General features: G+C 43.0%; 1 protein-coding gene across 1 annotated transcript in view; it reads right to left on the bottom strand.

The window, feature by feature from the left end:
- Positions 1-24,309, bottom strand: part of ITGAL (integrin subunit alpha L) — a 448,305-nt gene that overhangs the window by 3,926 nt on the left and 420,070 nt on the right. Inside the window, exons 25-29 of the mRNA XM_069244383.1 lie at positions 15,318-15,425; positions 9,502-9,588; positions 9,288-9,368; positions 8,536-8,634; positions 5,745-5,855 (exon numbers count right to left, since the gene is read on the bottom strand). Coding sequence (XP_069100484.1) covers positions 5,745-5,855; positions 8,536-8,634; positions 9,288-9,368; positions 9,502-9,588; positions 15,318-15,425 — 486 coding nt within the window. The remainder of the gene's footprint in view (positions 1-5,744; positions 5,856-8,535; positions 8,635-9,287; positions 9,369-9,501; positions 9,589-15,317; positions 15,426-24,309) is intronic.

Genomic DNA, 24,309 nt, shown 5'->3' with positions numbered 1-24,309 from the left:
TGCTGAGCCCACTGGAACGTCAGGTCCCACTGCAGAACCTGCATAGACCAATGGGCATTTGTCACTAGCAGGATGCAGGAGGCCATGAGGCCCAGCAGCCTCAGATCAGTCTCACTGAAATCCAAGATAGAGGCTGAAACATCAGTATTATAGCCTGAATATCCTGGGCTCTCCGCTCTGGAGGATAGGCCCAAAACCGCATTGTGTCCAAAACTGTTCTGATGAAGAGGAGCACCTGAAAAAGATACAGGTGTGACTTCAGCACATTGATAGTGAACCCCTATGAATGCACAATGTCCGCCATAGTCCTGAGGAGGGAGACGACTGCTCCGGGTGATCCCGCCTTCAACAGCCAATCATCGAGGTAGGGGAAGAATGAAAACTCTTACATCCAGAGATGTGCTGCAACCACTGTCATTATCTTTGTGAAGACTTGAGGGGCGCTGGTCAGGCCAAAAGGGAGCACAGCAAACTGAAAATGTTCTTGGCTCATCGTGAACCATAGGTAACGTCTGTAGGCAGGCAGGACGGGGATGAGAAAGTAGGCTTCCTGCAAGTTCAGTGCCACTATCTAATCCTCAGGAACAAGGCAGACTGGACCAGAGCTAATGTGAGCATTCTGATTTTTCCTTCCTTCGGAAAGCATTAAAAAGGCACAGGTGTAGAATAGGGCAGAGTCTTCTGTAGGTTTTGGGCAACAGAAAGTAGTAAGAATAGCAACCATGACCTACTTCTGGTTGTGATGCACATACTCTCTCATTGGCTCCTTTTGCCAAAACAGCCAACAAATCTTGATGTAGCAAGGATAGATGATCCTCCATCAGCTGATTGTAAGTGTGTGGCATGGGTGGGAGGATGTTCCAGAAAGCGGGTGGAGTAGCCCTTCTGGAAAATGTGTTGAACCTACTCGTCTGACGTTATGGACTGCCAAGGGGCAGGTAATGGCAGATCCTGCCCTCCACTGGGCAACTGTGCTGGTCTAAGGGAAAACGAAATGGGTTTAGAGGCTGTGGCCGCACTAAATCCATGGCCACAAAAAGTCTGTTGGTCTTGGTGGCTTAACGGGAAAGGATACGTTTGGTAGCTTCTACTGTAGCCACGGAAGCGTCCAAAAGTAGACTGATATTGGCAGGGAGGCCTAAAGACTTGGCCATAGCTCTGTTGTCTGCCTTTCTGCCATGCCCAGGAGGGAAGATTTGACATACCCTGAAAAGCCAGTGGTTCTCAACCAGGCATGGCGTTGAAGGGCCACAGAGGATGCAATTACTATGCCTAGCGAGTCAGCTGTGTCCATTCCACATCTGATGGTGAACTTTGCTGCTTCTCACCTTTATTATATGGCTTAGATGAGTATGGCATGGACATTCTCCAACATCATAAGCACCATTTGCACAACTGAGTCACACATAGTGTGTGTATCAGCCCAAGAAGCATGCAGTGTTCACAGACAGTAATGCTAGGCTGGCAAAATAGTACATCCTCTTGCCAAACTTATTTAGCCTTTTGGATTCCCTATCCGGAGGAGTGCAAGGGAATGCACCAGGATTGATGGAGGACACTTGGACCGTCAAGATATCTGGGGTGAGGTGTTGGGTGAGGAACCTGAGGCCCCCAGGAGCGGGGCGATGGTTGCAGGCAACTGTCCTGTGCACAGGAGTCCCTGTGCATGGCTTGGACCAGGCCCCAAGCAGTCCACATGGGCTTCATATAATGGAAGTAGAGGTTCAGAGGGGGCAACTCCTGCAGAAGCACCTCAGTCAGGACATTCATCTTGAGAGCCACTAAGGGAAGCTGAAGGTCCAGGACATCAGCCACCCTGTGCACTACCATTGCAAGATAACCCTTCCTCCGTATACAGGGTAGAAGGAGAGGCCAAACCAGTGTCCGAATAGGTGTCTAACCCACTGGTATCCACCAGTTCCTCATACCAGTTGTCCTTTGGTTTATCTAGGGGTGATGGAAGAAATAAGGGCCTTCAAAAACCCATCTCATTCATCTCCTTCTCCAGGCCTATCAAACGTAAAAATCACTGGCTCTGACTAGAAGGGCATGGCACCAGGCAGCACCAGAATGGGCATCAGGTGATGTCAATCTGGCTCTGTATCAGAGTCGGGAATGACAAAGGGGTCAGTGCCACCGTGAGGCCTCGTGGCACTGAGAATGATGGCACTAGTGTGAACTCTGAGGAATGCTGCGGTTTTACGAGTGGATTTGCTCAGGATCCAACACCAGATCCATTGGGCCTGACTGGCACCGGGGCAATCGCACCAGCGGGAATCCAGTAGGTGTTCCGCCAAAATAGTGGGGCCCTGAGGCCCTCCTTAGGGATGGGCTCGCCCAAACGTGAGGTGCATGGCCTCATAGAACTCCGTGACTTGGACAGGGGGCACTCCGGGATACTCGGGAAGGTGCAGAGTGGACCTAGGTACTGACTCTGTGGAGGAGTGTGGCCTCGAACAGTGTCATCAATCCTGCATTGAGTCCAGTGACTTGGATTGGCACAGAGAAGCCGAAGAGTGTTTAAATTTGTTGGACGTCTTGCACTTGTGGGACTTAACCAATGATTTTGACTGCAATGATGATTGTTGGGAGCAGCTCCACGAGTGATCCCGGGGTCATCTCTGTGACCGGGATCGAGAGTGTTGAGGGGGTGTCTGGCATTGGGTGGCAAGAAGCATCATGGAATGTTCCCTCAGCACCTTTGGACTGATGACATGACAGTCCTTGTAGGTCCTGGAGTTGTGGTCCCGCTACAAGCACCCCAAACAAACCAAATGTGAGTCTGTTACAGACATCTGCCTGTGACAAGCACTACAGAGTTTAAGATCTGTTGGTCTCTTTGGGAACATCCCTAAGCACACAAGATCCCAAAATTGCTGCAGCAAAACACCAAAAGGCTGTTCCAGATCTACTCTGACTGGCGTTGAAAGAAAAGAACTAGTATCAGTGCGCTGGTGTGGCACCTATACAGGCACCACGTACATCACTTTCACAACAACGATGCCAACGCAGAGCCAAACAACACCACATAGCGGCGTACAGGGGTACTGCTTGAAAATTTCCAGATCCAGTCTGATGCCTGGGGAATATTCTATGGTAAGGACTCTGCAGCTATAAGCCTCGATCAGATACAGTTTTTACCAAAAGCTACTACTTGTGAAACTCGTGGCAACTTTATTTATTGCAAATAGTTTGCCAAACAGGGCAGCTCATGTTTTCCTTCCCCAAGTTGCTCTTCTATTGCACATTCAAAAGATCAAATTGTTAAGGGTAGTTTGCCAGCTGGCAAAAGCCCTCCTTTGGTAAAGTTATAATGCAAGTTTTCATTTATTAATAGGGGATTCCTGATGTGTTCAGGTTATTCATTTTAAGAGGAATTCTTCTCTAATTTGTGTCTAGTGGTTTTTGTTAGCATCCCTTGACTAAAATTGTAGCACACCACTATAGATCCAACAAGTCCGGCTACAGCAAGTGGGGATGGTGGGGAAAAGATGAGCAAGTGTCAGGTAACAGCAGCACAGACATAGCACATAAGTGCACTGAAAAGTAAACTTTGTCTCTGATCAGACAAGATTTGGGTAGATGGGGCATCATGGCTCTATAGAAGATGAAAAGAGAATCTGACAATCTAGGAGCATAGTAGGAAAATGCCGGATTAGTCCTCTGGATTTGGTTGTCGTCTGGATCACTAAAATAAGTTGTGCTTTGCTCCATGTTAAATGTGAGCATCTGCTTTTGAGAGTCTGTGATAGAGAGAGGCTGAATGGTAAAGGTATAAAGCATATTAAGTCGCATAGAGGATATGATTTTGAAATAATTTTCTTGTCTCACGAGGTAACCAAAGAAAGTCAACCCGCTGTGGCCACAGAGGAGCAGAGGTATCGCCTATGCTCATTACAGAGTGTGTGGGTGATGCTTCGGACCTGTTGCCCGCCAGTTACCTACAGAGTGCTAGTCTAGGAACTGCAGACGGCCCCTTATTGAAGGGTGTAAAAGTTATGAAAGTTACTTGCAGCATCCTGTAAACCTGTAGGATATTTACCCAACACATTATTTAATTTAGTAGTTTATTATTTATACCAAACATTTTTACCCCAAAATGTATTGTGATAAATAAAATTATAATAAAATTGTTTTACTATCATTTTCTTTTTCACTGCCTGACTCTGAGCGCTGGGGTAACGCTCCTCCGCAATTTCGGAGGAGCCACCCCAGGCAAATTAGCTTACCAAATTAAAGGTAGCTCACTCACAACAGCAGCACTCTTTAATTTGCAGAATATAAGGGTGAAGTAGAGCAACAGCAGTACCTCTGCTTGCACACTCTACAGATGATCAGCAGCAACAGCAGCATCTCTTAGCTTACAGAGTAATTATGCTGCATAGCCTGGGCACAAGTCCTAAAAAAAGAAGCGGGGGACTAATCAAGTTAGACAGTTAGGCAGTATGCAAGTGACATTACGGTGCATGACACATGTGGCATTACAGGAAGTGACATAACAGGATGTGGCATCACAACCTATGACTGTACAGGAAGTGACATCATAAAAAGTCACATCAGATCTTGAGACCTCACATATATGTTTAGAATGTCTATCAGACGTATATGCAAACACTCCTGATTTAGACGGAAAACCAGCGTTTTTGTAAACTACACATAAAGTAATGTTGGCTTTTTTCAGCGTATAGCTTCATTTACCCAAAGACTGTACTAACTATCTCTGCAAGGCATAATAGTCCGTATGCAGCACATTTCCTTGTAAATGAAATTGCTATAGCTGCCTGTGCATGTAACGTATACCTGACACAAGGCAACACAGAGCAGGGCAATGTGCTGACTTGTGTTCATGTTTTCTTTCTTATCAAATCAACACAACTGGGATTTGTGTGTATATCCCAAAATAGATTTTGCATCAGGGTTGTGCCAGAAAAGTGATGCAACCCGGATATAAAATCTGCGCCAGATTTTTGGGGCATTTTTATGAGAGGGTTGTGCCATGCTTGCATTACGCACTGTGGTACATGCATGGCCCAAACCACAAAGTCATATTTTTGAAGCCATTCAAAGTCACTTTGCATGGATTTGAATTGCTTAAAAAATATAGAGTAAGGCAATGCAGTGCAAATCTCTGCCCTGGGTAAGCGTTCCTTGGGCGTCATCCATGCGTCAGATTTCTTGTGCCTCCCACACATCCCCTAATGATTGCATGGATGCACTGCATTTACAATACAGAGCTCCATGGCGCACATTTTCACAGATGCATCAGAAGTTCTGACACATCTGTTGGTACTAAACTGACGCATTGCTGGATTGGCGTCATTACACTGATGCAGCTCCAGCAATGCAAGGAGAGTCCCATAGAAAAAAGCTCTGCATCAGTTTTACGCCTGCTCTCAGAAGGCAGTAAAATTTGGTGCAGTGAAATCGTAGAATGCTGCAGTGAAAAGTTGTGACTTTCACTGTGTCAGTTCTTTGTAGGTTATTCCATGGGAACGCCTACCCTGCATAAATTACACCTGGTGCAGGTATAATGTGATGCAGGGCTTTACAAACTGATGCACTGGGCCCAATGTGTCGGTTTGTAAATATGTAGCAGTGTAGAGCACTGATTGCGCCACCGCTGTGTAAAAAAAGTTACGCAGCTGTAGCGCAAAGGATTGTAAATGAGGCCCTGAATGTGGTGCACTACACAGTTTAATTTATGGCCCAGAATCATGATTATCAGAAACAGTTGAGCTTCTTACCTTACAGAGGATGCCTATGATGATGAGCAGCAGCACTAGCCCACCTACTGAGCTTCCAAGTATTATTTTAAAGTAGTCCGCTGGAACAATCAGCTCCACCTTTGTTGTGATCTGGAAGGACAACATAGGGACATGTTTCACTGCTCATATATATTTAGCTGTATGCAGTCTCAGCTCGCTTTGCTCATAAGGGGCGGGGCTGTTGCAGAGAACGGGGGTGGGAGAGGGTCTAAAATGTATTAAAAAAAATATATACATATATAAAAAACCTTACCTGAATCAGAGGCACCGCTCCTCTTTCTCCAGTCATCGCTGCAGGTACAGGCTCCCAGCCTGCCCTGCGTCCAATCCTGACTCTGCTCAGAGCAGTGTCAGGATTGGCTGGGAATGCCCACTCGGGTCTCCCAGGCAGACTGGGAGCCTGTGCAGGCTATCTCCAGCCCAGCAACACAGTGCCGGGCTGGAGAGAGCCTACTGCGCATGTGTGTTTGGCTGGCCAGAGACGGCCGGCCAAACATACATGAGCACGGAGGGGAGTGCACTCCCCTCATTGCTAGTCACCTCCATAGCCCTGCCCCTTTAACAAACAAAATGGTAATAAAGATGGTTTATTATCTTTTTGTTTGTTAAAGGTTTTACAGCTTCCTCTGCTGGTGGGGAGAAGGGGGAGGGGAGGGCGACGCTCCTCTGCCCTAACTGAGGAGCCCCCCATGGCTGTATGTGTTTATGTGCAATGCGAAAGGAGACATTAGTACAATGACACTCTGGGAAACAATATCACAGTTAAAATTTCATAGCCACTGTACTTTTATGGGTGTTTTCCAATTTTAGATTTGATTGAAAGATTAACATTGCATTAATGAATATTTTTTAATGTAAACACTTAAAACGTATTTGTTGTTGTTTTCTGTACGAAGCCAGTCACACTCTACATTAAGATGCACAAAGAAAGTTACTGGTAACGTATTTTGTCAAAATCATATACATGGGTTTCTTCCAGTCGATTAATTTTCATTTACTTGCATTATTTTCTTTAAATGAATCTGCCAAAACTTGTTTTGGTCACCAGGATTTCTTCAAGGCTTGAATAGACAGCTGTAATTATTGATTTGGAAGTTTGGAAAGGTTACACAAATTTATGGAAAATGTGAAAAGTGATTTTTCATCTTCTCGAGGCAAAATGTCATGCAGGGACCACCTTGAGTAAAAATATAACTGAAGTTACCAGTATGACACTAGTTCAAGCATAAAATGTCTCTTCCGTGGGACACTTTCTGAGTGAGCCAAGAAATACGTGAAATCGCGGAACGTAAAGTTTAAAGAATTTCCTGTAATGCAAAATGTATCCATTTCATGTAATTCACTGGCCTTGTTACAATTTTCCCTGGCATTGTCTCGGTATCGGGAAAGATTGTCTGTGTTAGAGAGAGTGATTTTATTTCAAGAGAGTTCATCCTGTATATTGTCATCCTCTGTGGTCTAGCTGTTTTAATTCTTTCAGCTAGAATCTAGTGACGCCCCGGGACAGCCTGATAACCTGTTCGAATAACTAGGTCCGTTCAAGACAATAAATACTAAAAGCTAAAGGAAAAGACATGACTGCAGGAAACCTTTAAATGATTTCTAAAAACTATTTATTAAAAACTCAGGCCCATATTTATGAAAAATGATGCAATACTGTGTGAGCGCAGTTTTTTGTCATTTTTCTTAACGCCGGCTAACGCCATTCCCTAGAGCCATCTTAGCACCATATCTATTAAATGACGCAAGATGGCGTCTAAAAAAAAAAGACGCTAGCCGGTCAGGGATGGCGCTAGTGGGTCTGAAATGACGTTATGCTGGTTAGCGGCAAATAATATGCTGCTAACCAGCCTAGTGTCATTTTTTGGACGCTCAAGCAGCCACAAAAAGACTCCTGTCTAAGCATAGACAGGAGTCATGCCCACCACCCCAATCCCCAACACAGGGGACTAGTGTCCCCTGGGCAACCCCAACATACCCAGTGTCAGGCAGGGGGCCCCATGTAAGGGACCCCCAATGGCACTTACCAAACAAAATATTATACTTACCTAAACTTACATTGGAGGGGTCCCCCTTTTTGTAGTATCCCTGTGGTGTGGGTGGTGGTGTTCTTGGGGTTTGGGGTGGGCATCTTTGTGCCCATTCCATGGTGTTTAGCCATAGAAATGGGCCTACCTGCACTCTAATGCCTGGTCTGACCCAGGTATTAAATAAAGGGGCTAAGCACGCTTAGCACCATTATTTAGGCACGCCTCCTCCTTGCGCGTTGTTTCTGCGCCTGGAGAGAAATATGGTGTTAAGGGGTTAGCGTCGTGTTTAGGATGGGAACGCCTACCTTGCATCTCATTGACGCAAGGTGGTTTTGCGCATCCTAAACATGGCGCTAACTCTTATATTTTGACACTGGCCTGGCCTAGTGTCCAAATGTAAATATGGATTTAGGTTAGTGTGATTTAGCGCCAAAATAAATGGTGTTAAAGCGACACTAACCATCCATAAATATGGCCCTCCCTTTCTATACTCTAAGGTTGCAACTGGCTTCGTCAATAGAATTTGCAAATGGGTGATATATTAAATTGTGAAAAAAATCATCAGTAAACAGGGTCATTGATCTGCCTAATGATGGGCCCAACAGCCCCACGCCTGTACAGTATGGCTCTCTGGTACATCTCCCCGTGTGAATCCCGTGAGCCCCTCCTGTCACAGCCCTCGCCCTCTGCCTCTTTGGACATTTTTGCACTGTGTCTCAACCCATGCCAAAACCCCATACCTGTGCCAAACTGAAGTCTTCCCCTGGGTACATGCTTATGTATCTGCTGGTGTTGAAATGGATCCAAAGGACTGTCTTGATTGACAAAGGCGATAAAGACTGCGAGAATATGAGAAATAAGAGTGGTGAGAGAGGGGTGGAAAAAAAGCAGGATTACCAACATGCAGAGAATGTTCATCACCTTCAGCAGTACTACCATAGTCACATTATTCATGACTTTAAAAACCTTCAGTATGTCAAGCTTCTCAGTCTCCACCACCACTCAAAAACAGAACATGTATTAACTACTGCATCATCCTACAACTGCAAACTCCATGATATGGCAGTGCCCAACAGCAAGAGCCAGAACAAGGCCATCGATCCCTGGAGGAGCCTCTTATAGGACAGACTGGAGAGTGAATCATTTCACCTACATTTCATCCTACAGTGTCTCATCTTGGACGAGCCTCTCAGATACCTTTAACTGGGGAATGAGGGAGAAAATTCATCCAACCCCCTGAGAGTCCTCTCAGCAGGCACAAAGCAATAAACAGTTGTATAAGAAAGGACAATCAACCAAGGAAGATTCATTAAACTATCCTGTTTATATTCTAAAGCCAGGTGACAGAGGTTTGCAATGTGGCGTATGCTCCAAAGGGCATCCCATTCCATGCACTTGGTGAGAAGGATGCCTATTGAACCACAGTTTAGGTTTGAGGGAGCTGGAAGGCTGCAGAAGGTTGTGTGGCAATCAGAGGCCAGGTCATGCTTACTTGAGGCTTCTTGGATATGAACATGTTTCCCTCAATGTGGAATTCTGTCATGTTCATCTCATGAACTTCACACTGAAAGACCTGAGAAGAAAGAGAAAGATCTTAAGTTTACAACCACAGCTCTGAGGGCACATTGATCATTAGGAAATTACTCAAACTAGAGTTTGCACCACCCACACCAGGAAGCCCCAAGTCTTCATAAAATGATAATGACCTTTACATTTTCAGTGTGATTCATCCGCATAATGTGCAGGATATAGCTCTTGTCTTCTGTGATATAATGACAGGGCAGATGGGGGTCCTGGGAAGAAAATAGAGACATCCAATCATACACACAGTTGAGGACTTTTATGTAGAACTCTTCATTCCTGACTGATCTCTAGTGAAAGAACGTTCCTTCATACCTGTGCATGCAAAATCGCAATGTAATTGAGTTTTCTGCTTTTGGGGGGCTCTGTTCCTCACACTCAGAATAATCCCCCATCTCCCTGACCACACAATGGTGTTAGAATTGATGCACTGCTGGGAGAGTTGTCATTAATGCACCAAATATTCGCCCATATATAGGTGCTCCAGTTTCACTTTATGGGAATGAGCTGCCTGGTTTGCTCTTCATCAACACTGTACATGTCTCATTAATTGTTCCCTTTTGTGTCAGGAGTGCTGTGATCTTAGATGTGCCTTTGTGTAAACTTTGTACAAGCTTTCTTCTTACAACCCCTTAGCTATGAGTGTTATGCACCTTGAGGGACCATCTTATGTACCACAGACATTGCCCATCTCCTGAAACAAAGCGTAGTACAAAGGGCTCTGTGCGGCCAAGGTGCTGTCAATCCTATCTTAAACATGCCCACATCATGCAACTCAAGAATGGCAGCCTCGCACAACAAGAAGAGATGTTCTTTTTTGAAAAGTCATATTTCTATGTTCAACACAGTGGAAACATATCCTTAAACCAGCTTTAGGACTAGCTAATGTCACTCTTCTCCAGAATCCAATGTGATCCCCCGTAAACTGAAATTCATAGGAACGAATTATCAACTCGCTTCTGGCCACATGGCAGTGGTGTCCTGGTGTCCATTACCTCTCACGAAGATGACTTCGCAGCCTGCATAACTACACGCAGAATAGAAAAGCGAATATTGAAGAGCATGTGGGACTCATGCGCTTGATAACTGCATTTAATTTCTGTCAACAAAAAATACATTAATTCCAAGTAATAGGAACAGTAACATGAACAAGAAAAGCACCACTATATGTAAGTCTTTTGATCCCAACATGGATATTCACTGGTCTACCCGTGTCACATACAAGACGATTTAATTAGGTCTTTACCAAACTCTGACCCTGCAGTAATTCCCATTTACAAAGCTTACAGAGTGGAACAAATATACCATGAGCTGGCTTTCATCCAAACTTCACCAAGAAATCGAATAAAACTCTCAGTTACCTCCACTTATTAGGATAAAGAACCAACAACCAGGTCATTTTTAGCTGCTTGTATGCAATAGAAAATGCCATACTAACAGAGACTGAAAAACGGACATATCGCAATTTAAAATAAAAGAGAGTGAAGATTTCCCTCTTCCCCAAGTCAGCAGAGGTGAAAAAGGATATGTTCCGATAAACCTGATTTCAGCTCGGTGAGGCACTTCCCTTTACCTCCTATAGTTAGGAGATGCCCGATGGGCCCGCGCACAGCCGATGGCGGCAAGAATTGCACTGCACGACCAAGCGCCATTTCTGACACTCAAAATCATACAATCGTGTAGCGGCACTTTTTTTTAGCAGAATCACTCACTGTAAACCATTACTGCTATAATTTCCATTTTAATATTGGAAAAACACACAGCCAACTTCAAAATTAATAAGTTTAAATGCCATGGCTCTAAACTGTGACATGACTGGTAAATCCATAGGGTGGACTGCGCATTCTGTGTCAGAGCAAGAAAAAACATTTCATTTTAATTCTAGATCTCCATTCTGGTAATTTTGACTGAAGTGCTAAAGACAGTAAGTGTGAGGGATCCTCGAGCACTTTTAAAACGATACCCTCTTCAAAAACACATCTTGTACGCCTTTCTGCGGGCTATAGTGGTAGAATTTATTTTTCGTTTTTATTTGAAAAAAAGCTTTAAAGAATGTCAGAAGTGTAAAGGGCGCTGAGACGATATTTTCTGAACTCTTTTTAAAGTCGAAAAGTAAAGAAAGTACGGGAAACGGGTAGAGACCGCAGCTTTAAGGTCAGCCTCCAGTGCTGCATGGCCTCCTGTCCTGCTTCAGTTCATTTGAAGGGACTACAGGTTCCCGACCTAACATGGATTTCCATCGTCAAAGGGGATGGTGGCCTGTTTGTGCCTTCAATATCGATTCCACAATAGTGTTAAAGTAACTTCTCCAACATGAGCCCGTCCCCAACACAAATCATGAGGAAAAGCAACCTAGCCAAGATGGAGCTCCTCACCTGTGGCGCAGCAATGGAAAGCAATATGAACTGCCTTTATCCTGTCAGCAGTCTGGTTTTCTGGAGGTTAGTCTAGGAGTCAGAAAGTGGAGACGCATGCCCAATACTATGACTACAGAGGTCCATCCATCCTGGCAGCAACACAGGTACTTACTGGATCCCCCACCTAGAGCACTGGTGGTCGTGATTTTCCCTGGAGCCCCGGTTAGTGGGCAGAGGATGGCGAGAGAGGAGTCATGGTACCCAGGGAACACCTGAGGAGGCAGCCACTGAGACTTTGTAGTGAGAGGAGGGGCTTAAGCGTGAGGCTGGTCGTCGAAGCTCCAAGGCAGTGCCTGAGCCCATGAGAAGTGTGTCAGATGAAGGTGACAGGGGATCTGAATTACTGAGCGAAGGTGGACAGTAAACAGGGGTCTATGTTGAGAGAGTCATAACTCTAAGAGGGATTAAGTGGCAAATACAGTGGCAATCTTGAAAGGGCGCTATTGAATATATTCCATGTGGTGGTTGCATCACTGACGCAAAGGACACATTACCTAACTTGGGAAAGAGTCACAAAGAAAAGGAAAAGAAGAACATTGACTTTTATGTCTCTATAAGAGTCTCCACACAATTGAAAGGCAGAGTATGGCCACTTGACATCCACTTCATGACCACTGAGAGAAGACGCACTGCCACACCCCAACATAATGTAACTGGTACCAGAACTGACCATAATACTACACTCCTGCAAGATGTGTTAACACCACTGAAAAAACGGGCTGCTCAGCAGGAAGCAGTGGTGCAATCTTGTGTTAAGGCCCCCTGAGACTAGAACGAGACTTCACCAGCATTAGAGAAGGTGCAATGACTGTACTGTGACATCAGTACCACAGCTACCGGAGACTAGAACTGATGGAGAACTAAAGGAGAGCTACAAACTTCAGGATGTTTTTGGCAGCTCAGACCATGAGAAAACTGGCATCTGAAAGAAACTTTCTGCAGACTTGGCTACCAGAAGCTCTTGACCTGCTAGAAGGTAATGTGGGGTGGATGTGCTCAGATGCTGTATGCCGACATCTTCCAGATTGTGATTGAAGAAGAAGCGCCCTAAAATCATGCAATTTTTCAAAGAGGAGGAAATGGGGAACAGCATACTGCAATCAACTCAACAAAGGGCAAAACTCAGATGGTAAGTGCTGTGACCCACATCCTATCAGATAAGCACCAGGCTACGAAAGAAAGGAGGAGAAGTATGGAGGCTTTGAAGAAAGAATACACAATAGGTGCCCAGTTGAAAATACTTTTTCTCGCCAAACTGTCACTTAAGGGGCAAGAAAGAGTTGCCTGGTGTGACAGTAATACACATGAATCTTTCATGGCTGTAAACACAATCAAAAAGGAGCCTGCTGACAGTCAGACAAATAGCAGGAGAGTAGGGCCGGCATTCCACTTCAAAGCTGGTTATCTGACAAGACTGAAGGAGTCTGAATTATGACTAGCATTAATCAAAACAGATCACTGGTATATGTGTGGGAAACACTTTTGAACCTGAAAAATTAATCTGGGGAAAATTCCACAAGCACTATGTGCCCTTCCCCAAAAGACTATACACCACATGTAATTTGGTCTATATGCATTCAATTGTCCTATTTCTTCCTCATAAAGCAGATCAAGTGATACTCAGATAGAAAGGAGTACTACGGGGGACACTTGATCTTTCTATTTGTGTAAAAGGCATAAAATATGGACCTGTTCGTATCAACCCTATGAACCCTAGCTGGCGTTTGAGACACACAACCTTATTGGCTTAGATACTACTTTAACAGTTTTTCACTATGGCTGTGATCTGTGCAAGACATCGCTTCTAACGTAATGTGGCATTTAGCTCTCTGCGGTTATGGGAGCATTTTGCAGTGCATATGTTATCAGTGAATTGTTGCTGTTGCAAATCAAATGAAATGATCCAGTGAGAAGGAGCCACCAAATCCACAAATACACTATTGGCTTCACACACCTCAACAACCACACAAACTTCCACAAATCTACCAGACACATCTGCTCAGCCAGAGTCCTACTCTCACCCCTCCCCCGTATGCAGGACAAAATGCGGTGCTTGTGCCTCCTCCTACCTCGCTCCTAAATCCTGGAACGACCGTTACCTGCACATCAGGGCCGCCTCCTCAGCTCTTGAACTCTGAAAGAAACTGAAGACCTGGCATCCCCGGCCCCAACCCTGGCTCGGCCCATACAGCTCCTGCTTCAGCACCTACCTTCCCGAGTGAGTTGTGTGCTTTGCAAATACACATAACTTAATAAATGGTGAGGCTGATCATTTCCAAGGAGTTGGCATCTCTTGTTTGCCTGAGCCATTTTAGTTGAAGTCTCAGAGCAGTCTGCTCCTCCACTGGAGAACCAGTTTGTGGTGCAGTTGATAAATCAGATTAAAGAGTAGGTGCCATCATTTTCAGTTGTTTTATCAACACACTAAATAAATTATTCCAACAGTGTTGGTATTTACACCAAATCAGTCAGCTTTTTATTGCCATTGTAGAGAGAGATGCCCCTGTGTTTTCTTCAGAGGCCAGTGGAAATGTACTCTCAAACGCCAGTTTAGCAGATGCCAGCAATGAGACAAAAATGACTTGTGTTTAGACTATTGTTATTCAGATTACACAATAGATCTCAGGACCTGTAGATTATTGAAGAATACTAGAGGAGAAAAAAATAGCAGGCATGAAAGAAAATTCAGCAGCACTTCCGTTCTCTGATGAAAAAATGACGAAATCCCTGAGGCGAAGAAAATAATTCCACAGGAAGAACAGTAAAGCACTGAGAGGGCTGAGACTCTAGCTTCAATTACTCTCCACCTTAAGTAGGAATTATTCTCCACCTTAAGTAGGAATTATTCTCCACCCGCAGTAGAGAAAGTTACTTGTGATATTCACCTTTCATTCTCCTTTTCTCCTCCCTCTTGTCTTTTTTCTTTGCTTTTTGTGGTGCTCAGAAAAAGGAATGTATGAAGAAGAAACCACCTATTGCGAGCAGAATTTGTGTTTATGCCATTCCTTCCTCTCTCAGTGCATGCTGTGATTTTGGTGCAGCAGCAAGAGGTTTGGATTTTTGGGAGTTTTCAATGCACTTGCCCCTGATGCAGGAAGCACCTGAAAGAAGGACGCTCAACCTTCAGTGGGAGGGATTTGAAACCTAACCTACCCCCAGCTAGATTTAAGCCTTGGTGTTCTTGTTACAGTGCAAGAGCAGTCCTCGGAGGTAAACCTATGAACTTATTGGTTGTCCGCTACACCGGACCCCAAGGCGTTCCTGCTTAGAAAGGACAGAGACTCAGAGGATGAAAACTCCCCAAACTAGACACACAAGCCTTTGTGGATCAGCTGCTGAGGAGAAATTGCTGCACCAAAAATAATGACTGAAGGTGGTCTTCGGTGGTGTTTGTGGGAGAGAAAGGCACTTTTTCTCTTTTCTTAAACCAATAAGAAATTAAGGAAATCAAAAGAAAAATGCATTTTCCAGGAACAGGAGTCAGAAAAATAGGGACCGAAAAAAGATGGTTGAGCTAAACTTACAGCTGTGACATTTTCGACATCCCACCACAGTTCTGTGGTGAACTGCACAGGCACTGCAATGGTTACAGTTACCCAAGGCAGTAGAGAATTCGGCTCCATCATGAACACCTGAGGGAGGACACAAACAGAGGCATTAGAAGCAGAGCACGATTGGAAATAATAGAAAGAAAAGGATAATCAGAGTGAGGCATAGAGAGGAAAGGATCTAATAAACTACAGAATCCAATAGAGCTCTGATAAATGCACTAGAAGCAGAGACTAAACGATAAAGGGATTGGATGCAGTGGATGTTGGAAGGGAATTAGGAGAAACAAAATATTATGTGTACACCTAAAGATGCACCCATATAAACAATGTCATGCATGTGTTTGGTTTGGTCGGTACATACGTTTCTGATTGTAACACTGCATCAGAATTTCGCCATTCAAATAGTGCATTGGTTTTCACTTCCTTTCCTATGACTTTTGTTTTATTAATTACAAAATTAATAAATATACTCTTAAAACCAGGATTTATTATATGTGTGCTTGTAGTAAAAGTTACAATTTCATTGTAAATCTGAAGAAACTCTGACATGAGCAATTTACAACTACTCAAGTACATAGTTTACAGCTCTTTCAGTGTTCATTCATCTACCCATTCTTGCTAGTCATGCATACCATACTATGTACGTGTGTGATATGTTCACTCACAAAAACACAATTAAAAACTGACATCTGTGAGGTCTAAACTTGTAAAATCGCTGAAATTATTTCTAAGAATGCACACAACACACAAGGTAACTCTTGGTCGACTGCCAATATACCAAAGACCTAACTGGACAACAACATGACGAGTGTGAGTTATGGCGTGCATTATATTCGTTCTTAACCACAATTGGTGAATTTCAGTTGTTTATGCGTTTAAGCCTAAAAAATATCACAGTTTTCACCCGAGTTGGTTTTATGATTTACTTAATTTTCAACCCCACTGTGCACAGCATTTGGCCTCGTGCAGGGGGCTTATGGACTGGCCTGCGCCCAACCCACTGTGGCCTCTCAACCTATGTTGAACACAGTCTTTAGCTGTGTGCTGTTGAGGCTTGCTGTGGGGCCAGGCCTTATGTACAACCTGCTGCAGCCTATCAAACCCCGACCATGCATGCCATATACCAATTCTGAACTGTAACCTGCCTTCGGCCAGTCCTTGTGCTGAGGCACCTTCTGCTGTGTGCAGTCGGGGTTGGTTACAGGGCTTTCCTGGCCTTACACCAGGCTTAATTTAATAGTTGTCAAATTTCATGCACATTAATTGAACAGTGCAAAAGGTATTAGTGAATGAAACTCTGATTGCCCTGCCATTTATCTCAGCCCTCCAGCAGATCTGGTTAAAACATGACATAACCCATCGTAAAGCTAACCCCCTAAACATCTGCCAAAGTCTGTGTGGACTTCTCAAACAGTGCCAAATTTATTAGTAGGTGAACACTTCTTTTCCCTTCCTTGAGATCGCTCTCCACTTGATGGGCCCACCATCTCTTACACCCCCAATTCGATCAGCACTAAAACCTAAAATGCCTGTCCTGGGTGTAAATTGCTAAGTGCTTGCCACATTTAAAGCAGAGTCAGCAAACAGGGCTAAAGTTATACGTAGCTGAAAAATGTATTGCCTCCCCTTTACACTGCCTTCTCCTTGATGGACTGGTATAAAACTTGACATACCAATCAAAAACAAATCTTCCAAGCTTCTGCCAAATTTGATGGAGATTTATCAAGCAGCACCAATGTTATGTGCAAATGAACACTTTTTTTGGCCTCCTTTTTTAACTTTTCCATATTTGGTGAATCCGGACAAACAAATACCAGAAGAAGGATAAACATTCTAAGTCTCTGCCAACGTCCGTGCAGATCCATTAAACAGTGCCACAGTCACTAGTAACCCAAAAGGATTTTTGATCCCATCACCTCCCAATTAACTTTGCCCCATTGGACCTCCACAAAACCTAATATACCTGCATTGGGTATCACTTGTTAACTATATGGCACACTTTCTAAAGAATGATCAAACGGCGCCACAGTTATAAGCAAATGATAATTCTATTCACCTCCCTTTTAAGTATGCCCCCCTTTATAGATTAGCACAAAGTCTGTCATACCAATAGAAAATTAATCCTCATTAGCTTCTCCCAAATTTTGTGAAGATTCATCACACACTGACAAACCTATTCGCAAACACGTTCTGCTGCCCTCCCTTTTTAATTGGGCTCGCTCTTTATGGATATGCACAAATTGGAAAATACAATAGTAATCTGAACATACTAATTGTCAAATTCCAAGCATATTCGTCAAATCAGTGCCAAGGTTACAAGCAAATTACCAAATGTATTTTCAGATGACAAGGTATATAACAATGTTAGCCCTCTAAAGCCCACATGGCACCTTTTTCAAATGCTGATATGTCTAAATCTACTGGACGTCTCTACATCAAATAAAAAAAGCATGCTTTCTGAATAAAGTTCTACATTCATGTTAGCTTTGGTACCAATCCGTTCAGCACTGTTTCCCTATCTTCCGGCACCACCTTACCATATTTTTCTAGTGGCTGGATCTTCACGAAACAGGGCATGCCGAAACTTAGCTAAGTAGATGTCCACAGTGTCAAAGTTATAGGCAAATCAAAAAATGCCTTTTCAATACGAACACCATCTCAAACATTACTAAACATATACAAGTTTCACTATGTCAAGTTGCACTGAGAGATTTGGGGAGGTGAAGAGGGAATTCATTTTTCTTTTTAGCTCGCACATTAATTTTTTCTCTCCACTAATACAGAAACTGCTCAATGAAATTCTATTAAACATGCATAAAAATAAAACTTACCCGAAACCAAACCATTTGTATGGTTTAGTATAAATCTATTCAGTTGTTTGTGAGATATCTGCTTAACAAAAAAGCTTCACACGGATTTAGAAGGTATTAAATCACAGTTATAACTTGGCTGTTAATTGGCAGATATTCCTGGATCTGGGAAGATCTCACACATCCATAATGGATAAATAAATTAGATTGCACAATATAACATTGTTCCCTTGGTCCTTTCAGGGATTTGTGGCTCATTAGAGTAGTCACAAATTTAGGAGATCTGATGGACTGATCGCAACTGAAAATATTTTTGGTAGCCATTACAGGGTGCTTTGCAGTGAAGTCTGTTTACTGAAATAAATTGTCAGAGCAAATGGTGCATCTCCCTACCCAGGGATGATGTTGAGGTGTATCCCAGAAAGGCAGACACTGGATGAAAAACTAAGAAAGCTCTTGTTTTTGCAACTGGATTTGCGAATACGCCTGCTGATTCATCGCTCTTGTGATCTGGCATTTTGTGTTGGATTTTTCCTTCTTCTTGGGCCAAAGATTTGCCAATTATGCAAAAACAAATTAACAAAAGGAAAATGCACAGTACAGCTGTGCACAGCCAAAAGAGCACCGTGGACTTTTGGCTGCCTCCATAGCACAGCTGGTGTATGAACGACAGAAGCAGGACTTGAATGTAAATCCAGAGGTATTTGCACAAATCCAAAAGCTGTATGAAGCTATTCCAGTGCATGGCAGAAGGCCCAAAGCAGTGGTAATCTGCTCTTGTAAAGGGCATGAACTTTGCAAAGTGACCACTTATTGGCTGGTCACCCAGAGTAATTTCTGAGACTCACCTGCTGGTAAACCTGAACTGGGACACTGCTATTCAGTGCCCACAAATGTGCATCAGCTCCAAAAATGTGCCAAAATGTGGCTCAAATCCTGATTAACACATTTAACTTTCATACAAGGCCAAAGTATGGGTGCAGAAGTACACCCATGGCATGGAAAGTTAAATGCCACTTGTGAACTACAGCACCTATTGTGTCATTGTCAGCAAAGGCTTCTTTTTGTATGATCACCCACCAAATATTCGGACTAATGCTACTGAAGTTTTGACTCTGTAGTGCACTGGGCCCAGTGGACTGGGCCCAGTGCATGTGCTTATACGCCTCCAATATATGTGATGTGCAGTTGACTAACACCCCATACTTTAAATGTGCAGGTACTGTCCAGTACTGAGTACCTGCAATTCTCAGCACTGCTACAAAACATTTAACGATAGAGTACCAGCATTTTTCAGAAGAAAACAGGTACTCTATTTAGTGAGTACCAGCACTCCTAAATTTCCATTTAATGCACTGTTAACAACTGATTGGCATATTTGACTTACTTATACATCCCTACATATGGTAGAAAGTGTAAACAGGCCTTTAAGTTAAATGTAATGAGTGGCCTGCAGCACTTATTGCTCCACCACTGCAGGGACAAAGTGAAAACACGGCTCTAGGTCTGGCAATGGAGCCTAGTCGGGCGGCTTCTAAATTGCCAACCGGTCATGCCATAACAAACCCCTTTGCCAAGTCCAAAACTTTCCTTTTTAATATTTATAAGTCACCCTCAATGCAGGTCGCAGAATCCTATGAGGCAAGGTACAGAATAATATAAAGGAGGAAATGTTTCTTTTATGCTTTACTTGTCCTGACAGTGAAAACTTGCTATTGTCGTTTTCACTGTGGCAAGCCATGGTAGTCCTATTGGGTAACACTGGGTTACACTAGACCTACTGCTAAGTGCTAATTTCCATTTGGGATCATGATATATAGCACTTCAAGGTATCAAATGTATGCAGATGGCCAAGCATCATAAGGCCAGTTGCCTATCACTGGCAAATGCGAGTCACACAGACTACCCTCTCCTTTGTGTGGGTAGACAGGCTGGCATCTCTTCCAAAGGGGGACAACTTGTTGCAGAACCGGAGTTGCTCATTGTATTGGACACACCTCAGGGGTGAGTCCATAGATCTCACCAAGGGAAGAAAGGTTCTGACATCTTTGATTTAGACAGAAAGATGCACTCTGGGATTGTTTGGTACCAATCACCATAGAAGTGAAGTAAGAGTCAGTAGTGCTGCCTGTAGGAATTTTATTCTTGTTGCTTAGGGAGTCCTCCCCACCAACAAACTCGAGATTGGCATAAAAGTGTCAGTCCTGGCTACCAGCATCAGAACACTACAGAAGAATGGCTGCACCTGCTGTACCTGTAGACCTCAGAAAGAAAGGTGGCACCAAGAAGGACTGCACCTGCTGAACCAAGACAAGACTTCATAGAGAAAGATGGCTCCTGATGTTAAAGTTGTGGAGAGAGATCTCAAGGGCTGGTCCTGCTCCCACTTGTGGCAAGGACCAGTGAGCAGACTTCAAAGGCTAGCTAGCCTTCTGTAAAACTCCAGGAACACAAAAGCTAAACAAGCTCTGCGTCTGCAAAGGGCCCAGTTCAACTCCAGTATTGCATCACGAGAGATCGAGTTCTAGCCTCGAAGAGGTGCCCCTCATTATCTAGACCCTTGGCTGGTGTGTACACTTTTTCTAAAAAGAACTGCAACCTGTGAACCCAAAGCTTAAAGATTGTGTATTTTGACAAAAAAAGAGGCTTATACACTACTGCTTATCTAACTGGACCTAGTACAAAATAGTGACATTATTACTTGGTGAGGTCTCACAACCACTTTAACTAATAACCCACTGTCTCACTGCCATTAACTACAGTGGAAGCGAAATGATAGTGTCAAGCCTACCATGTATAGCCTGGCAGCAGCGGTTTGATCCCTGTTGCACAGATTAGTTAAAATCACCAGTTTGACAGATAGGAAAGCCTGATTTTAAATATTAAATAAGTTAACACTTAGAACACCTTACTGCCCACATGATAGAGTGCACAATATTTGGGAGTGGAACATGTGTGTCATTGAAAATGACTTGTTGCCCCCGTGACTAGGCCCAAAGCAACATTGTCATTGGCACAAAGCAAAAGTCAAAGTATAGATTATTCACTTTAATCCATAATTTATGTCCTGTACTAGCCACAGACTCCATTCAAAGACCTATTTTTATGTTTAATAACAATCCCCTCTTATAGCAAACTCATAGTTTTATTAAATATATTGATAACGCAACTTTAGAAAGCAACCTTTACTGAGTCTGAAGTTGCTGGAAGATAATTTGCCTAGGTCTCCAGCAACTGCTCAGCCGGTACTTGACCTGAGTTAATTCTGAAGGAGGTATGAAAACTGCTTCTAGAGTAAACGCAATGGCCTAGGAGTTAGGAAGTGTTTTCAACCACCAGCAGGAAGACCAATACTGGTGGGCCCAGCAACTTAATTTTCTTCATACGTGCCTTCCCTGTCACAAGTAAATGTTAAGTGACCTCTGGAAATGCCTCAGCTTTTATCCACAGAGTCAGGTTGGCACCAAACCAAATGCCGGCAAAATAACCACCAGAGCCAGTTTGGCATCAGACAGAGAACAGGACTGATCATTACCATTTCCAGACCTGAGGGGGAGCTCACGCTTTGTACATGGGGAGAAGGGTTTCCCCATCCTGGATTTTGAGAGTGAGATGCACATGGGACGGTTTATAGTAGGGTAAACAGAAACTGCTGAAAAAGTGGGTGGGGGGGCAGGAACGTTTACCCCACTAGTTAGGGATTGCTCAGGAGTCACCCCACCCACTAGCCGCTGGCAGGCATAAATGTGACTCCCCAAAGCTCTTGTACCCAGCACAAAGAAACAGATATATTTAATTATTAAGTAATAACATTTATTGCAACATTACTTTTAATTCAAAATATGTTATTAAATATTTTAAAATTAAATTTAAAAAGTACTATTTTATATATTTTTTAACATTAATCTATATTTATTTATATATTTAACTATTTTGGATCTTCTAATTAAATTTAACATTATTTCCTATAGGGTTTTATTTTAATTCCCTCTCACCATTATTTTCTTTTGGAGGGTGTTGCAGTAGCAGTGGTTGGCTAGATGTAGAACTTGATTTACTACAAATGTTTAAGTTACTGTAAAAGTGCAGTTTGTGAATACTAGAAAGTAGTAAATGTAGTCAAAAGTGTAAATTACTTTTGTGAATCAGGCCCACTGAGTGTAAGTTACTAGAAGAAAAGACAGTAGTAAGTCCAGCAGTACACAAAGCCGACCACTGGCACTTTAACACCCTCACATAGAAAGTAATGGAGTTAAATTAATGTTCCAAAATATGACAATAGCACATATTATCATTTAATTATACAATATTTTAATAACCTATGTTCAATGTACAAAATAATGTAACAATGCATTTTCTCAAACAATAATCAATTAAAATCCAATTAAAGCTATATATCACTCAAATTAATATTTAATGCAGATTCGAAAATTATTCTTTTTCTTTAGGTGGGAATTCATTTTAATTACTTCAGAAAAATAATATGATTTAATTTCATATATTAACATTAATTACATTTTTATTTGAAAATGAATTTAAAGGTGCTGCAGCATCTTTTTTTTAATTTTGTTTTTCACTTACATAAAAAAAAGAATTTTAATGTACATTAATATTCATCATACAAACAGTTTTTATATTTATTTTCAAGTTAAATAAACTTTTTTTCATGTTTCCCTACACTTTACCATACTGAAATCTCTGTCCTGAGTGTGGAGTTTTTCTATAGTATAATACTGGGACAAATTTATTTACTTAACCTGAAAATAAATAATCAAATATTTAGTAACCCAACTTGATGAATTCTAATAAGAAAGAAACCGGTCTTGGGGAGGTGCTTGTGTCCGCATTTCGTGAGGACCTGGCTAGACAGTTCAGGCTGGACTGTTACTATTTGAGCAGGGCCAAGACTGAGGTGCATATGGTGGGTTCAGACTGAGATTGCATGGTGTGCAAAATAATAATGTAGTGGGATGCATTACCAAGTAATTATCAGTGGCTGAGATTAATTAAACATTCCATCCATCTCTTTAGCGTATACTACAGTCAGTGCTTAATTTGTGCTTGTTGTTTCCAGTGCTGAGCACCGGCACTTATTTTTGAGGGCTGACGCTTTTTCTTCTGGCTCGAGCATTTGCTGCGAGCAAAAGACACTTATGGGAAAGACGGAGGAAGGGAAATATGAAAAAGCTTCACAAAGTGAGATGACAGAAAGCTGCAGGACTGAGCTGAAGGGGCGAGGGGTGGCTTTATATGGATTGAAGAGGCCCGAGGTGGCTTCACGATTACGCTGCCTCAGTATTCCATGTTCCCGCAGTTAGTTGCAGCAGCCGCCTGTTTAAGTTGAGGGCTTTGGCACCGGCACGTTTTCAGTTCAACTCTGCCCACTTCCCAAAAGAAATTTGCTGTCTAGTTCGTCATTTTAACTCTCTGGTTGGGACTAAGAGTGGAAGCAGCAAATGTATAGGAAGGGGACGGAGAGAACGATGGGATGGCGGTGGTAGAAGCAGAAGAATTCAGAAACAGCAGCAGTAGCTGAGGATGGAGGGACATCATCAAAGAAGAGGTAATTAGGACAGAGAATACAAGCAGAGAATGATGGTACAGGGCAACAGAAGCAGAAGAGCCTCATGTAATGACAGCAGAAGCAGGGATGGTGCAGGGGAGAAACAGAAGCAATGGGTACTGGGATGCACACAGTAAATACGTACGATGATGAGAACCACATAGTAAAAGCAGAGGACGCTCGGGCACAGAATCAGGAGTAGTGGGCCAGTGACAACCTACAAGCAAAGGATCCAGAGACAAGAGAAGCAAAGGATGCTCAGGCAGTAATAGCAGAAAAGTAGGACACAAAGGCAAGACCTATAGAGGATGCTGGAGCAGGCAGAGTATATGTACAGCATGTTGGAACAAGGAAAGTAGAAGCAGGAGGTACTAGGACACAGGGTGTTCAAGCACTAATTGACATCACTGAACATACATGAACATACATGCATGTACATACATGTGCTTGTTTTGTATATTCATGAAACAGAATGTGTATGCTACTTAGTAAAGGAAGAATGTTCATTTTCGGTTGTGTAGAGTTCATATATTGTCTGAACGTTTTTTGGTTGAATCAATACCAGGAATTGTTGTATGACTCTGGGCTACTG

Source organism: Pleurodeles waltl, chromosome 7 (assembly GCF_031143425.1).
Source record: "Pleurodeles waltl isolate 20211129_DDA chromosome 7, aPleWal1.hap1.20221129, whole genome shotgun sequence".
In the NCBI taxonomy this organism is placed as follows: Eukaryota; Metazoa; Chordata; class Amphibia; order Caudata; family Salamandridae; genus Pleurodeles; species Pleurodeles waltl.
Note: the sequence above shows the minus strand (reverse complement) of the source record. Positions and strands in the feature narration are given on the sequence as shown.